General features: G+C 16.8%; 6 protein-coding genes across 6 annotated transcripts; 2 read left to right on the forward strand and 4 right to left on the reverse strand.

The window, feature by feature from the left end:
• Nucleotides 1–1014: 1014 nt before the first annotated feature.
• On the reverse strand, nucleotides 1015–2244 carry PF3D7_1135300 (conserved Plasmodium membrane protein, unknown function; the record flags this gene model as incomplete). The annotated part of the gene is made up of 1 exon (XM_001347998.1): nucleotides 1015–2244. The coding sequence occupies one exon, from the start codon at nucleotides 2242–2244 to the stop codon at nucleotides 1015–1017; it is 1230 nt and encodes a 409-aa protein (XP_001348034.1).
• A 2133-nt stretch (nucleotides 2245–4377) lies between these two features.
• Nucleotides 4378–5115, reverse strand: PF3D7_1135400 (conserved Plasmodium protein, unknown function; the record flags this gene model as incomplete). Its single annotated transcript, XM_001347999.1, has 1 exon — nucleotides 4378–5115. One exon carries the CDS (start codon nucleotides 5113–5115, stop codon nucleotides 4378–4380), a length of 738 nt encoding a protein of 245 aa, XP_001348035.1.
• Nucleotides 5116–7090: 1975 nt separating this feature from the next.
• PF3D7_1135500 (conserved protein, unknown function) lies at nucleotides 7091–8909 on the reverse strand (the record flags this gene model as incomplete). Its single annotated transcript, XM_024473327.1, has 5 exons — nucleotides 7091–7163; nucleotides 7422–7484; nucleotides 7578–7664; nucleotides 7782–8471; nucleotides 8743–8909. The coding sequence occupies 5 exons, from the start codon at nucleotides 8907–8909 to the stop codon at nucleotides 7091–7093; spliced, it is 1080 nt and encodes a 359-aa protein (XP_024329132.1).
• Nucleotides 8910–10063: 1154 nt separating this feature from the next.
• Nucleotides 10064–16173, forward strand: PF3D7_1135600 (condensin-2 complex subunit D3, putative; the record flags this gene model as incomplete). The annotated part of the gene is made up of 5 exons (XM_001348003.2): nucleotides 10064–10489; nucleotides 10676–10855; nucleotides 10986–11130; nucleotides 11272–11832; nucleotides 12029–16173. 5 exons carry the CDS (start codon nucleotides 10064–10066, stop codon nucleotides 16171–16173), a joined length of 5457 nt encoding a protein of 1818 aa, XP_001348039.2.
• Nucleotides 16174–16432: 259 nt separating this feature from the next.
• On the reverse strand, nucleotides 16433–16764 carry PF3D7_1135700 (conserved Plasmodium protein, unknown function; the record flags this gene model as incomplete). Its single annotated transcript, XM_002585389.1, has 2 exons — nucleotides 16433–16543; nucleotides 16651–16764. The coding sequence occupies 2 exons, from the start codon at nucleotides 16762–16764 to the stop codon at nucleotides 16433–16435; spliced, it is 225 nt and encodes a 74-aa protein (XP_002585435.1).
• Nucleotides 16765–17505: 741 nt separating this feature from the next.
• PF3D7_1135800 (conserved Plasmodium protein, unknown function) lies at nucleotides 17506–17985 on the forward strand (the record flags this gene model as incomplete). The annotated part of the gene is made up of 1 exon (XM_001348004.1): nucleotides 17506–17985. One exon carries the CDS (start codon nucleotides 17506–17508, stop codon nucleotides 17983–17985), a length of 480 nt encoding a protein of 159 aa, XP_001348040.1.
• Between the last annotated feature and the right edge of the window lie 312 nt (nucleotides 17986–18297).

An 18297-nucleotide genomic window follows, 5' to 3' on the forward strand; every position in this document is an offset into this window, starting at 1 on the left:
AGATATTTCTCCTTTATATATATATAATATATTTGTGTAGATATATTTTAATACTATACATTAGTTCCATGAACAATAAGTTTATTTTTTACATGATCTTGGACCATATGTATAATAATAATATTAATTAAAATAAAAATAACATAATATATTATAAAAAAAAAAAAACATAAGAACGTTCGATTTTTATATTTTTCTTTTTAATAAATGGACTTTATAAGTATAGGTACATAAATTGGTGCAAAGTGTACATATATATCTTTCCTAGTACTTCAATTATATAATTGAATAATTATTTATTTCATGATATATACAACAGTTTTTTATATATAAAAAGGAATATATTTTTTTCGGTAATAATTATTTATATGACTAAGAAAAATAAATATATATATATATATTATATAAATATGAATAACATTTGATGTGTATTTTCCTGTAACTAAATTGCTTAATATATATATATATATTTATTTTAATGTTTATCCATAAAAAAGTGTACGCACTAAAATTGAAAAAAAAAAAAAGAAGATGTATATGTTATATATATATATATTATTTAATAATTTTATTATTAATTTTAAAATGAATTCTACAATAATTAAAAAAAAAAATTTGATGATTTTCTTTTTTGGTGTTCTTTTAATATATATATGTACAATTTATAATCAAATTATTATTTGACAAATAAAAAGTTAGCCATATATATTATACATATTAAATATAAAGACATAAAAAAAATAAAAAAATATATATTAAATAATATGGGGGAAAAAAAAAAAAAATGAATGACACATTAAAAATAATTAATTAGATTTTAAATAAATAAAAAATAAAAAAAAACATTATACATACATATATATATATATATATATATATATATATATATATGACAAATGCACAACAACAACAAAAAAAAAAAAAAAATAAAAAAAAATAATATAATATAATATAATATAATAAAATATATCTATGTATATATTTGTTTATTAATATTTATACGAATTTAAACTTTTAAGAAGTTTTTGGGGCATATTTCTTTGAAAAAACTAAATACAGGGATACTATGAAATCAGAACCAAATATTACTAGACAGGTAGATATATTTGTAAAATAAATATAATCGAAAGATTTTAAATTACAGAACCAATCCGTTTCTGTAATATTTGACGGTGCAATCATTTTGTTTGAGGCTTTTTGATCACGTTTATGAATTTCAATAAATTCTTCGTAAGCACAAAAAAAAGCACTAGTTTCAAGTATATAACTTGAAAAAAGCAATTGGCTAAAAACTACAATCATGGTAAATACACTTATAGGTATATTAACTAAAAGAGAAAATCGACAAGATTTCATAATTGTGTATATATCAAAATATCCTAATAAACAAAATACAATAGCCGATGAAACAGTACTAACTAATAATAATTGAAAATAATACATCTTTTGTTTTTGTGTAGCAAAAATAATTATTTTAATAGGGTCACTATAATCATCTAAAGTGAAAATATTGTATTCTGACAAGATATTGTTATAAAAACTTTTACTTTTTAGGAAAATATAAAAAAGAGCTAAATACATAATTCCAGTACCCATTTTAATATAAAATATTAAAAACTTTTTACGGAAATGTTTTTCTATTTTAAAATATAAGACTACAAATTCAATTAATGAAAAAAATAAAAAGCAAGCTGGAAAGATATATGAGTAATTATGTACCTTACATAAATTTTCTCCAGAATTTATAAAGAGATCTGTTTTATTATCATAATCCTCAAACCAATATATATATTTATTAATATTACAAAAAAATAATTCATTTTCATGATTTTGTAAAAACATAATAGCAATAAATAATAATTGTAAATGTAAACTTACAAAACCAATCATCCTTTTATAATATAACATATATCCTCTATTTAATTTGGAATAAAAGCTACTTATTATATTAACTATACATAATAATATGAGAAACGTTCCACAAATTGCATTTATTTTATTATATGATTTATAATAATTATTAAAAATCTTATCATCTTTTAAAAGTTCTTCTTCATTCCCTTTAATGTTATACTCATCAATATCATCTTCACTTAATGATACATATTTATTAGTTATAAAATAAAAAAGTACTATATATATTATTGTTGTAATAATCCATAATATTCTCGTTCCTAAAAGAAAAATTTTTGCTTTCTTTGATTCAACAATTTTGCTGGATATTCCAGAGATCATACTTTTCATTTTTTACATACAGAAATATATAATATAAAATAAATAATAATAAGAAGAAATATTATTATTTATTGCTATTATATATTTTTGTCTTTAATATATCTTCAATTTTAAACGGGCAAAATGAAGAAAAAAAAAAATTATAAAATTAAAAAATATATCAATATATTATTAACCTATCCTATAATCATATATCAAAATCATTTATTTAATTTATTTCTTCATACTTTCACACAAAAATAATATATATATAAATAAATAAATAAATATATATATATATATATATATTATATGTGAAAAAATAAATAAGCCTCAATTTAATATATTTTATAAAAATTTCCTTTCAAAATATAATAAATATAAGAAATTTATTCTACATATATATGTATAAATATTAATATATATATATATATATATATATATATAATAATACATTATATAATTATATACAATTTAATTTATAATAAAATTATACATATTTATATATATATATATATATATATATATATAATATGAATATATATTCAGTTGAATATATATTTTTATTTTAATAAAATTTTCTTTAACTTTTTACTTTTTTTCAAATATTTATTATAAGAATAGTTTTATATTATAATATATATAAAATAAACATATAATTATTATTATATGTATTATATAATATATATATATATATATATATATATATATATATATATATATATATATTATATATATAATACATATGTTTATTATATTTTATATAATATGTATAAAATATACAGTTTCTTTTAGAATAATCAGTGCAAAAAAAAAAAAAAAAAAAAAAAAAAGGAATAAAAATTATATATTAAAAAATATTCATATAAATATTTATCATTTTGTATAATTTTTTAAAAATGTTTTCTTTTGTTTTATAAGAATTTTGTTTAATTATTCATTTTTGAACATTAACACTTGAATAAATATGCTTAAAGAAAATATAATATATAAAAAGAACAAATATATAATATATATATATATATATATAATATATTTAATTGTTATATAAGAGTAATATCGGAAATGCATTATTTCATACAACGTACAGTTATAATTTTATTTTATTATTTTTTCTTTAGTATTTTTTAACCTTGGGCTATAATAACTACATCGACTATTTCTTTAATATTTCTTTTTATTATTATGATTCGAAAAATTAAATAATATTAACCCTTTTAATTTAAAATAAAAAGTTTGTTAAAAAGAAAATTAATTTTTTCATATTATGGATTTTGTATAGATAAAATATAATATATATTACACTATGGTATTTATACATAAATAATACTACTTATGTATATATATTATGTAGGCGTAAATATAAAAATAATTTGTTTAAACAAAGAAAAAAAAAGGGAAAAAATTCTAGTTAAAAAAAATAAAATTAAAAATATATTTTAATAAGAAAAAAAAAAAAATTGTTTATAAAAATGAATACATATATATATATATATATATAATATCAAAACTATATGTAAAAATAAAGACAATATATTTTATAAAAACATAATTTAAATAATTTAAAATATTTAAATAATTTAAAATATTTTTTATAAAAATTACTATGTCAAAAAATAATGTACAAAAAAATTAACATAACTTCTCATAACATAATGTGTAATAAAAAAAATAATTTTGTACATCTTTAAAGAAAAACGTAATGCATAAAGAGAACTTCAAAATTATGTATGATTAAAAATATTAATATACAAAATTTATAATAACGGATGTGTAAATAAATATAAAGACTAATTACAAACGTGTATTTTATATAAAAAACTGGGTGTATACATAATAAATTGTTATGCATATATATATATTAATAGGTGTACATATAAAGTGTTATGTATATAAATAGGTGTACATATAAGGTGTTAAGCATATAACTAAGTATGTATATAAATAGGATTATGTATTAATGGAGAAGTAAAATAATAGGTAGCTATATAAATAGGAAAGTATTATAAACGTATGAATATATATATATATATATTTACAAACTGTAAACGTTCTCTCTAAATAGATATATTATCAAAATAGCTTGCAAAAAAAAAAAAAAAAAAAAAAAAAAAAAAAAAAAAATGTTGTCCCCCCTTTTTTTAAATATCCTTTTTGTATATTTTAGCAAAATAAATTAATTAACTCTTTTAATTTTTCTTCATCGATTGCTGGGTATTCATTTTTAAAATCCTCCGTTACAGATGCTTTTGATCCGACTTTACTTATTTTAACTAAGGTATATTGCGCCTTGAAAAATATTTTACATGTTTTTCCTTCTGCTAATTCTTTAGCATTTTGTTGAGTTAATTTGATTGGTTCTGATTTCTCTTCATTATAATTTTTTAAAAGATTATGAATGCCTTTATTGTTTTCATCCACTTCATAATTATTATTAGATGTATAGCTATCTAATAATAATTTTTTAACATTAAAGAAATCGATTGCACTAGAATAGGATTTGTTTTTTTTTTCTGATCCTATACCAAATACGGTTAATTTTATTGATGTATTACCATAATTAGTTATAGCACCAAAAATTTTATAATCATCATTATATTCTAATGGTTTCTCAAATGTGATATCAATATTTTTTACTACAAACAGAATATATGGTGAAGTTCCTGATGATAATTTCATCATATAATTAATAATAGAATTACTACAATGTCTCACATGATTCGGATGGAACATAACTTTTAAAAGATCAAGATCTGCAAATTTTACTTTCTTTTCATCATATAATACTGTATACCTTTTATCATCTAAATCAATCTTCAGATTTAGTGATTTAACTACAGTTTTAAAAAAATATATATATATTATAAATTGTATTAGGAATAAAACAGAAAAAAATTTCATTTTTATTAAAATGTATTTTAGGAAAAAACAAAAAAATTATGTAAAAGGTGAAATATAAAAAATATATTATATAAAACTATATTATTATATATATATATATATATATATATTATAATGTACTATAGTATAAATAAATAATAAATGTTTCAATAAAAAGCATTTTTAATATTATATCATTAAATATATTTTACTTTTAAGAATATTTATTTTCTCTTTTAAAAAACATTAATAAATAAATACAAAATATATATATTATATAATTTTTTATAATGAAAATAACAGAAAAATATATTATTATAATATTATATTATATATATATATATTAACATATATATTATTATATTATATATAATATATAACACATATTTATTATATTATATTTTTATTATGAACATGAAAAATATTTAAATATGTATAATAATATTTTTTTTATTGTGCTAATAGAAACCAAAAGTCATATTTTTAAAACGAAAAAAGAATTAATATTGTTTTATATTAAATAATAATACATTGAAAAATTAATGCAATCTAGCATATTTTTGTATATTTTAAAAATAAAATTTTGTGTATGAGAGAAGAGAAAAAACTAAACAAAAACAAAAAAAAAAAAAAAAATTAATAATAAAGAGAAAAGTAAATATAAAAATTAAAAATAAAATAATAAATATATAAACAGAAGAAATAAAACATAAAAAATAAAATACTTAAAAAGATAAAAAAAAAAATACAAAATATAAAAATTAATATACAATAACTAAAAAAATAAATAGCGGAATTAAATAAATATATTACAAAAAAAAGAGAAAAAAAAAAAAAAAAACAAGTGTATAATTAATAAAAATATATAAAAAGTAATATGAAAATAACCCAAAAAAAAAAAAATAATAAATAAAATAATATATATTAAGCTTAAAAAAAGGGCCATTTCTTTTTGGTATTTTTTATTTTTATATATACTGTTTTATGAAAAAATTATGTTTATATATTTTATGTATATTTTTATACATTTCCTCCTTTTTATATTTTAACTTTTTTATTGTGCTTTATATTTATATGTAACAGGAGCATACAATAAAATATATTAAAATATTATAATATAATTGTTTTATATAATATTCTGAGAAATACTCTTTTTTTTTTTTTTATCATATTTTACCTATATTTACATAAATAGGAAAAATTTTAAATATAGAATTATATATATATATATATATATATATATGTATGTGTTTATATATAAAATAAATTTATGCTTAGTATTCTTTTTTTGTTCATACAAAATATATGTTCATTTAATTCATAAGTCCATAAAAAATTAATTGTTTTTAAAAACATAGAAAGTCTTTTTTTTTTTTTTTTATATTAACAAAATCAAAGAAATATATATAATTATATTGTTCTATAATCATTTTTTATATTATAAAGATACCCTTATTTGAATATAACTAATTATTATTTTTTTATAATATCACCCAAAGTATGGTACTTTTCCATTTTTCTTTTCCTTTCTATATATAAATATAAATGTACCTTTTTTGCTGTATCTATTTTCTCGTCATTTTATAATATAATATTATAAAGTTTAATATTATTTTTTAAGAAATACTAATTTAAGAAAATAACAAAAAAAAAAAAAAAAAAAAATTAAAATAATATAAATATAATGTAAAAATTATAGAAACGAAAAAAAAATATATATATATATATATATATATATATATAAAAGAAAGAAAGAAAAAATTATATATAATAAATAGATATATATTAATTGAACAATTTAAAAAATATATATATTCATTCATTACAATAAATATATATATATATATATATATATATATATATATATATATATTTAATTCATAGGTATTTGAGTTAAATTCAATATATAAGAAACAAACAAAAAAAAAAAGTTAAATAAAATGAGAAATAAATTAAAGAAATAAAAATTATTTGTTTTGTCATTCATTTTAACATATCAATACTTTTCCTTTTTAAGCTGTTTTTCTTTTTCTTCTTCCTTTTGTTGTTGTGTATTTTTTTTTAACATCCTATAAATAAAAAAAAAATAATATTTGTCAACTTTAATAAATATACTAGTAACATTTATACATAAATTTATTTTTATTAATTATATAATGAAAAAAAGATACATTATTATTGGACAGCTCTTTTAATTTTAAATAAATAAATAAATATGATAAATATATATATAATTTTCCCCTTTATTAATTTAAAAAAATGATGAAAGCATATAAAATGAACACACAATACATTAAGAATATATTGTAGTGAAAAAATATTTTTACTTTTTTTTTTCCTTTCGTTCCTTGTTCAATTTCAGTTTGAATAAATGTCGTTCGTCATGAATCCTAAGGAGTAAACAAAATTTAAATATATTAAAATGTGCATTACAACAATTTGTAATATATATATATATTATATTTTTCGTTTTTCTTTATAACTTGTAAAAATCTTTTGTCTTGGACAAAAGTTGAAGTTCCTCTTTTAACTTTTTTGGACGATCGTTATTTATTCTATTTTCTATTTCTCTATAAAACCAAAAAAATAGAACATACATATTTATTAAATTTCATACATACATACATACATACATATATATGACAACACATTTGGATGCATATATTAATTTCCCTTATATTTCATACTCGGGTAGTTGTAAAGAGTGCTCCCTCCAGTATACAGAATTATTCTGTTCCGTTTTTTTTTTTAATTCAATTAACTTGTTGTTTAAATAAATAGATAAATTTTGATCATTAAGAATTTTGGCTGTAATAAAAATATCATCATCTTTTTTTACAATAAGAAATAAGTTATCAAAGAAATATATAAAATTTTCCCAGCTTTTAAATATTTTATAAATTGATATTCCTGCAGAAATAATTTTATGAGGGTAAAAAGAATACTCAAATACATGTTTGTAGATATCCTTTATATTCATACTACAATTAGTATATTCTAAATATTTAAACAAATTCAAAGCTATATTTATAGCACTGTAATTATAATGGTCTTGTTTAAAAAAATAATTATAATCATTACATTTATTCGAAAGTAAACTTCTAAATTTTAATATTTTATACTGTAAAGATAAGGGAAGTCTTATATTAATATTACGTATACATTTATACATATCTTTTTTATTATAAAAGGTAGCATAACAAATATTATTATTTATATATGGATCATTCCTATGACTTAAGCATCTTATAATTTTTAATCTTCCATATTTATTTAAACTTTTTCTTAGACGTTCTTGAATATATTCATTAGTTTTGTTATTTGGTAAATTCGTTATTTCAATGGTGTTCTCTCCATATATGTACATATATTCATATCTAATAATCAGATAAAAATTAAACAAACAAATAAATATATATATATATATATATATATGAGAAATAACATATACAAATGTACATATATCACAAAATATATTTTTTTAAACATATATCACAAAATATATTTTTTTACATATATCACAATATATATTTTTTTTACATATATCACAAAATATATCTTTTTACATATATCACAATATATATCTTTTTGTACATATATTACACATAATATATGTTTCTTTTTCATATTCTTATTTTTAATATATACCCTGATTTAGGAGTGCTATATCTCCAATCAATAAAATTTTTCGAATTCTTAGAATATAGAGGTTGATGGAATAAACTTATATTTAATTTCTTTTTTTTTCGTTTTTCTATATAACATTTTATTTTACTTCCTCCAGGATACTTATGGAAGAATCTTTTAAAAATCATTATTGAAAAAAGAACAAAAAAAAAAAGAAAAATTAAACCTTAATATTGTTCTTTGATCAATAATATATTATTCAAAAAAAAAAAAAAAAAAAAAGGAAATGAAATGAAATGAAATGTGTATATATATATATATATATATATATATATATATTTATGTTCATTTATTTATAATATGACCATTTGGATATTTATAAAACTTTTCCATGGTGTGTATTTTAAGTAATATATCATATATGTATAAAATATAAATGGAAAAAAAATTAGTTCATATGCTTTAAATAGGTTCATTCATTTTTTTCTTTTTTAATAAATATAATAAAAGGAAAAAAGAATATACATTTTAAAATATTAATTAGAATATTGTATATATATATATAATATTTATCTTATATTAATTTTTTGTTTATTGATTTAATAATTTATGTTAAATCATTTCATACCCTTTTGCACTTCTATATTTACAATAAAAAGGAAAAAATGTATTCAACCATATAATAAAAATTATATTTTATATTATATATATATAAATGCAAAATTTTTTAAAGAATTAAAAAAAAAAAAAAAATTATGAATACAAATATATACATTATTCATATGAGTATAATATATTATTATCTCTGCTATAGGAAAGTCAAAAATAAATATTTATCTTATGAGACATGATAAGAAAAAATGAAACCCATAAGCTTAATATATATCTATGTATATATTATGATATAAAAAAAAAATTGGTTTCTTTAATTCGGATGTTATAAATGAATAAATATTATATATTCTAGATATACGACGAGCTCATTTTAAAAAATGTGTGCGAGAGAAAAAAAAAAAAAAACTATTTTTTTCGCTTTTTTTTTAAAGCATATATCAATGTGTAAATTTTATTAAATCCAAAATGTATAATAAATATATATATATATATATATATATATATATATATATTTACATAGAAATATTATTAAATGTATATATTACCATATATATTTTTATATGATATCAATATCCTTGTTGCATTTAATATTTTAAAGGATATAGAAATAAAAATGTATGAATAAATAACGAACTATAACTATACATACATATATATATTAAACCTATTGAATATAAAATTGGGCTATTTTTATAATAAAACACATGTATATAATATAGACGAAATTATGAACGATAAAGATAAATTACATAAGAAAAAAGAGAAGTATGCCAATTTAAATGACGATGTAGAATATGAGGAGATTGAAAAAAAAATGAAAAGGAGGAAGGTAGAAAAGAAGTTTACAAACACAAACATCATGGAATATAAATTAAATATTCATAATAATATATTTTTAAAACATATGAAAGAGAACAAAGAAAAATATGAAAAAATCGATAATGTAGAAAAAATATATAGAAAGTTAAAAGCTGATATTATTTCGTTAAATATATCATATGTTCAAATGGAACATTATGATTCTTTTTTTTATTATGAAAAAAATAAAATTGATTTTATACTTCCTGAATTAGATAATATTATTAATTCATCAAATATTGATACATTAAAAGATTTATGTGATATATCTTTTTATCCTATATATAACCCAACAGTTAAAAAAAAAAAAGAAAAGAAAAGAGTAGTATATAATGTCATTATATTAAAATGTTTATTATTCGTTACAAGAAATATATATAAATGTATATAAATAAATAAATAAATATATATATATATATATATATATATATTTTTTTTTTTTTTTTTTTTTTTTTTTTTTTTTTCTTGTTCTTTATTCAAGCTCGGCAAACGAATAATCGAATGGTTGACAAAAGATAGAAATAATAATGATAAGAAGGAATATACTGAAAGTGTTAATATGTCTTATTTATTTAGTTTGAACATCCTCTTATCATACTTAATATATAAGAATGATGATAATTCAAATTATAGCTGCATGATATACCTAAATATGCTACACGTAAGGGAAAAGGCGTACAATATGTTAATAAGAAGCAGTATATATATATATATATATTTATTTATTTATTTATTTATTTGTATTTACGTATGTGTATATGTATGTATATATTTATTGTATATCCTTTTAGTGGATGCACAACGACAAGAAAATTTTGAAATTTCGTCTGTTCATACTCAAAGGAATACTCAAGAGATTCTTATTTTGTTGTTCTTATTTTAATGATAAAGAAATTTTAAAGTTAAAAAAAATTGAAAATGATAGTGTGATAGATGGTAAAAATAAATGAGAGAAAATTATAAATTAATATATTATATAAATAAACTTATTTTATTTTGTATAAATATAAGGCACATATGTATACATTACATATATATATTTATATATATATATTTGATGTGTACCATATTTTATAGAGGAAAAACTTGACGTTTTAAAAAATATATTTCTTACTTTACATAACAGCGTGGAATATATAGATATAAGTAATTTGCTAAACATAAATGATAAGAATTGTATATTTGAATTAATTAAATTTTTTATCGAGTTAATTAAAAGGCCTTTGATATATTCTTTACACATACTGTGTGTAAACTATTTAATAAAGATAGTGAAGAGTTGTTATGACTTTCGTTTTACGTATAATATAAATGTAGAATTATACGACATAGGCCCAGAAGTAAATATTTTTGTAAAAATTATAAATTTAATATTAGCGAAAATATTGTCTGTTATAAAAGATACAAAAAATGATGAAAATATGTTTTGTTTAGAGCAGATAAATAATATAAATAATTTAATTACTTTATTCTTTATTAACATTTTAAATAATTGTGTTCGTATTATTATACCACAAGTTCTAATTAATGATAAACTAAAGAAACAATATTTATTAAATAATGAAAATAAATATAATAGGGAAGCAAATACAAACAACGATGACAAAATATTTGAAGATGAAGTTGTTGTGAATGCATGTAAATATATTAAGTTATAGGAAAATGAAAAAAATTATTTTTTAAATATTATAACAATGTGTTTTTAAATATATATATATATATATATATATATGTATATGTGTATAATTGTTTATTTTCATTATTATTTTATCATTTTATCATTTTATCGTTTTATTGTTTTATTTTATTTTTTTTTATTTTATTTTTTTTGTAGGCAATCCTATATTTTCTTTTATTGAAATATTTATAATAAATCACAGCGATAAATACGAAAAAAATGTATTTATCGAACTAATCAAAATATTAATAAAAGAATGCCGAAAAATTGAAAAGAGATATAATATTATGAAAATGATTTCTGATGAATATATTTTATTCATAAAGGATGGTGATAGTAAAAGGAAACATGACAAATCTATAGATACAAATTATATAAAAAATCGAAAAGTAAGTAGAAAAAGGTTTGATTCTAATGCTTCTTTTAAGTTGTCAGATGAGTATAGTTCATCTATATATTCGGAGACGGAAGATGAGGACAAGAACGAGGACGATGTACATAAAAATGGAATAAGAAATATAACTAATAATCAAAATGGAATCAATGTAAATGATGGCGATGATAATAATAAAAGAAATAATGAAATTAACGAGGAAACAAATGAAATAACTATGAAAGAGAGTACAAAAATTAATAAGGATGATATAATATCATCACAAGGGGAGGAACAAATAAAATCAAACGAGTCACCAGAAGCAATAGATGATCTTAATGAAATAAATAAACAACCAAAGAAAAAAGTGTATAGAAATAATTTCATTAATAAGTTGAATTATAAAAGAAAAGGAACATTTCATATTGATAATAAAAGATATTATATCACATATGAAAGTGTAATGGTTAGATATTTAAATTTGTTATTAAAATATATGAATTGTGAAAGATATCAAATAAGAAATACTATGCTTGATTTATTTTTATCCTTAATAAAAAAGAAAAGAACAAATAAAAATGAATCTATATTTCAAAGTATATTTAAACTGTTTTTAGAACGATTAGAAGACCCGAATGTAATTGTAAAGGCAAAGGCATTATCTATGCTAGTTACCTTAACGAATAAGAAATATTATGATAATTCATTAATATATAAATTTATATTTAATAAAATGAATGAAAAAATAAATATGTATAAAATTATATCATCCAACATTTATAGTAATCGTAGTAATATACGAAAAGTAATTATACAATATATAGAAGCCATATTTGAAACATTAATACATAAAAAATTAAATTATAAAATTTTTTTTTTTTTTGTATGTAATTATTTATGTACATTATCATTAGATGCTATGTCTTCTGTACGTAGACAAGTATTATTAACTGTTAATAATTTATTTATTAATGCCAGTCATGATTTTCATATTACTAAAATATGGATAGCAATAATTTTTTCCGCAATAACAGATATCGAAGAAACTATAAAAGATGAATGTGTATCTATATTTTTAAATACGTTTATTAAACCTGCTTTTTCAAGTTCCCTATTAAATATAAATGAGAACAAAATTAAACAAGTATTGAAAAAGTATAATATAACCTATTTTAAAATTAATCAAGAATTAGTTGAAAAAATTAGTATGAAATATTTAAATGAAAATCCAAGAAAATATGAATGTAGTGATATGCCAAATAAGGTGCCTATTATTTCATTAAGTGATGATACAAAAAATAATAAATTTAAAAATGAGAATAATATTGACTATAATAATGAAGAAGGAAAGATATATGAAGATAATAATTATAGCAATATAAATATGGATAAGATAATGGAAGAAAAAAAAAATAAAAATTTGAAAAAACAAAGTGATGAAGAATATGATAGGAACAATGATGGTATATTATATTTAATTCATTTATGTAATATATATTTTGAGAATGATTTTAATAATACTTTTATTTGTATATTAAAATATATGACTAAATATGATTTATTACATTTTAACATAATCATATCATATTTAAAAAAAAAGAAAAATAACACTTTAGAAGAATTTATACATTTTTTAAATTCTTTTTTATATAATATGAGATATTTTTCAATAAAGGTATTAAATACATTTTTATTAGATTTTATAATACAGTTATCTAAAGAATATCAAAAAAAAATAAAATTTGAGAATGTGTTATTTCTCTTAAATAGATGTTACGAAATATATTTGATGAATATAAATAATATGAATAGTGGAAGTAATATAGAATTATATAATAACAAATATAAAACGAATCATCTAGAAAAAAAGGATAATAATGATCATTCTAATGATAACATATCAAACGTAGTATTAAATGATAATATAGAAGAAAAAGAAAATAATATTTTGATTGATCATATATTAAGTAATGAAGATTTAATATATGAAAAAGAAATATGTACTAATGGAATATTAAAAAATATTTTATTAAAATTATTTACTATTCTTTATAATTTGTTAGATACTACAGAAGAAGAATTAGATGAATCTTTTTTGGTTAAGATGGAAAATACAATTTACCATTTTAATTGTCCTATATGTTTTATATATATAATATTGAATATTATAAGAAAGAAAAAAAAAAATATAAATGAATTTATAGAAAAGTTAAAAAATAAAATAGTATATTTTTTTGAACATATCGAATCTATTGAATTGAATAATATATTTTGTAATATATTAATAACGTTTATATTCTTGATAAATGATTTTAAAAAGGGTGATACGTTTTTAAATATGGTGTGTATAAAATTAAAGAGGATTTATGAAAATATTGATAATACGGAAATGAATACAACAAGTAATAATAATAATAATAATAATAATATTAGTGGTAGTGATAATAATAATAATAATATTATTTTTGGTAGTAATAATAGTAGTTGTAATAATAATATCATGATTAAGAATTGTATTTATTTAACCCAAAGCATTTTAGTTATTGATAAAAGTGTTAGTATACGTAATGATTTATTTTTAAATTTTGAAAAAGATTTAAAGAATGTAAATACATGTATGAATATCCTTAATAATTTAATTATCCTTATATATTATATGATAATAAATTTTGGTAGTTCATGCAACAAATTTGTTTTTGTTCTTTTACGTTTTTTTAAACATGATAATTCTTTCCTTAGATATTTATCATTTTATGTATTATCCAAATTATTATCAGAGGATTATATAAAATATAATAATCAATTTTTCTTTGGAGTTTTATATTTATTAGCAGATAAAAATGAAATAATACGTAAACAATCTTTGTCTGTATTTAAACACATTTTAATGATGTATTCTAACAAAACGAATATAATAAATTATATAATAGAATGTATATTTGTTTTAAATAATTTTTATAACTTCAAATTAAGTAAACATCTAATACATATAGGAAATATATTTCATATACATAATAAAATTGACAGATATAAAATTTATTCATATTTATTAGAAAATTTAAGTAATAGTGAAAAATTTTCTTTACAACAAAAATTAATAAATGAATATTTAATACAGTATGTATATAATTATGATAATTATTATTTCGAAGAAGATGATGATATAAGAAATGAAAATAGCAAATTAAAAAAAAAAACAATTTTACCATTAAATGATGAAGATAATGAAGGTTCAGTATTATTAGATGTATTAAATATTTTATCTTGTAAATTAATGAAAATTAAAATTAAAAAAGATTTCGCTCCTAAATTAGAAGAAAAAAATAAAAATATCAGAATAAAAAATGTAGAAAATAGTGTAAAAGTATTAAATGATTTAATGAAAAATATTTTAAAAAAAAATACATTACCAATATTATTATCATTAAGAACGATTATGTTTAAAACCAAATCTTTTTTTTTTAAATATATTAATAATTTAATTATATATTTATGTATAGATTATAAAGATTCAATAGAGGAATTGATAAATGAAACACATATTAGAAATGAAATAATTATAGATTTTCAAAATTTTATATATGTAGATTCCATATTATTACATGCTGAACAGTATAATCATCTATTCTTTGATAAAAATAAAAATATCAATATCAATTTTTTAGAACATTCAGAAAATATATTTGACACACAAATAAATCATCACCAAAATAAAGCTAAAAAGAATAAAAGAAATAAAAAATATTATCATTTAATGGATAATAATCATAATAATAACAATGATAAAAAAAATAATAATAATTATTCTTATTACACTTCTAGTGATGAATATCAGCAAGTTGAAAAAGTCTTACATGGAATATCATCTGACAGCGACGAATATGCCCAAAAAAAAAAAAAAAAAAAAAATAATAAAATAAAAAAATGAAAAAATAAAAAAATAAAAAAATAAATTAAAACATAATGAAATGGAATGAAATGAAATTAAAAATATAAAACAATATAAAAAAAATTATATTATATTAAAATGTTATTAATATATAATATATATATATATATATATATATATATATATATATATATATATATGACCATGTAATAATGTCTGCTACTCTTTTATTTATAAGATTATTATATTTGTAAAAACATCTTTCATCATAATAAATATAATTCATTTATCATATATATTATTCTTTTTTCTTTCCTTCGTTATTTAAAAATTTCAGATTATTATTGGTCGAAGCACATAATCGTTTTGCCATCTCTTCAATTTTGTTAATTTTTACTAATTTGCTCTTCTAAAAAAGTAAAAAAAAAAAATAAAAAGAAAAGAAATTTACAAATACGTGATATATATATATATATATATATATTTATTTATTTATTTATTCATTTATTATTTTACCTTTCTTAAACTTTTCACAACTATTTTTTCCTTATTCTTTTTTGCCTTTTGGGACTTATTTTTCCTTTCCGTTATTTTGCTTTTCTTCACTTTTACCTTGATATTTTGTACCATATTTTAAACAATTAAATTTAGAAGGTATATATATATATATATATATATATATATATATATATATAATTGATCTCTTCAAATATTAACGAAATAAATAACTTTAATTATAAATTATTTATTAATAAAATTATTGTTTAAATTTAAAAGGTTTATCCATTATATGTTTATATTTAAATTTATGAAAATAGTCTTAAAACAGATACAATAAAAAAAAAAAAAAAATAAAATAAAATAAAATAAAATAAAATAAAATAAGGAAGAAAAATAAAAATAAAAATAAAAATTGAAAAAAAAAAAAAAAGAAGAAAAAAAAATGTATATATTTTTTTATTATATATAGAAATCCAACATATTTAAAATAAATAAATATATTATATTATATTATATATATATATATATAACTATTTAATATAGGTAAAAATAAATATGATAATAATACAATATCATAAATAATTAATATTCTACACTTTTTATTCTTTTTTTTTTCAATTTATCCCTTTTTTTCCTTTTTTTTTCTTTTTTTTCATTTTTTTCTTTTTTTTCATTTTTTTCATTTTTTTCATTTTTTTCATTTTTTTCATTTTTTTCTTTTTTTTCTTTTTTCTTTTCTCATATATTAATTATTAGTTTTTAAAAAGAAAAAAATTTTAAAGTCATTATGACATTTCATTATAAATATATAGATTTTCTTCTAAAAGGGAATTGAAAATCATATTTACAAAATAAGAAAAAATAAAAAATATGTATGGAGGAAATTTCAGCATACCTGAATTTATATTAAAGCATGAAAAATATGAAAAAGAAAGATTAAAAATTAAAAGAAACAAATACCTTAAAAGGAATATATATAAAGATAATTATAGTTTCATTTATTTCATTTTTCTACATAATATAAATGAACATGTTGAAATAACTACAAATAATTTTGATTTACTAAAAGGTCAACTTGAAGAATTAAAAAAAAATACAAACAACCATATAAAAGGAATCATTTTAAAAAATGTAATAAAAAGTAATAACAATAATTATTCTTATTTTTCCAAATTGTATATTCCTATAACAAATATTTATACATGTATGCCGGATAATATTTGTTCAAGGGAAAAAAATAAAAACCCAGAAAGCAAGCCCTTTTGTGATCTTATTGTAAGTGGCTATAAAAATCAGATGATGAATAAAATTTATGAAAAGTTTAAAAAATTAGGAAACCAATATGTATAAAGAAATATATATATATATATATATATATATATGTACATATTGTATCTTATACATTTTTATATACTTATAGAATATAAAATTAATGACTAATTCAAAAAAAAAAAAAAAATTTTTTTTTACACATTTGACAAATGTATAATTTCATATAATTTAAAAAAAAAGAAATATATATATATATATTATATATGTTTATATATTGTTTATATTGACATTTTTATAAATTTAAAAAGTGCATAATAATAAAAAAAAGTGAAAGAAATTTTTTTTTCTTTTTTATTAAATATATAAATATATTGATTTATTTTTTATATT

The sequence above is a fragment of the Plasmodium falciparum genome, assembly GCF_000002765.6.
Source record: "Plasmodium falciparum 3D7 genome assembly, chromosome: 11".
Lineage (NCBI taxonomy): Eukaryota > Apicomplexa > Aconoidasida > Haemosporida > Plasmodiidae > Plasmodium > Plasmodium falciparum.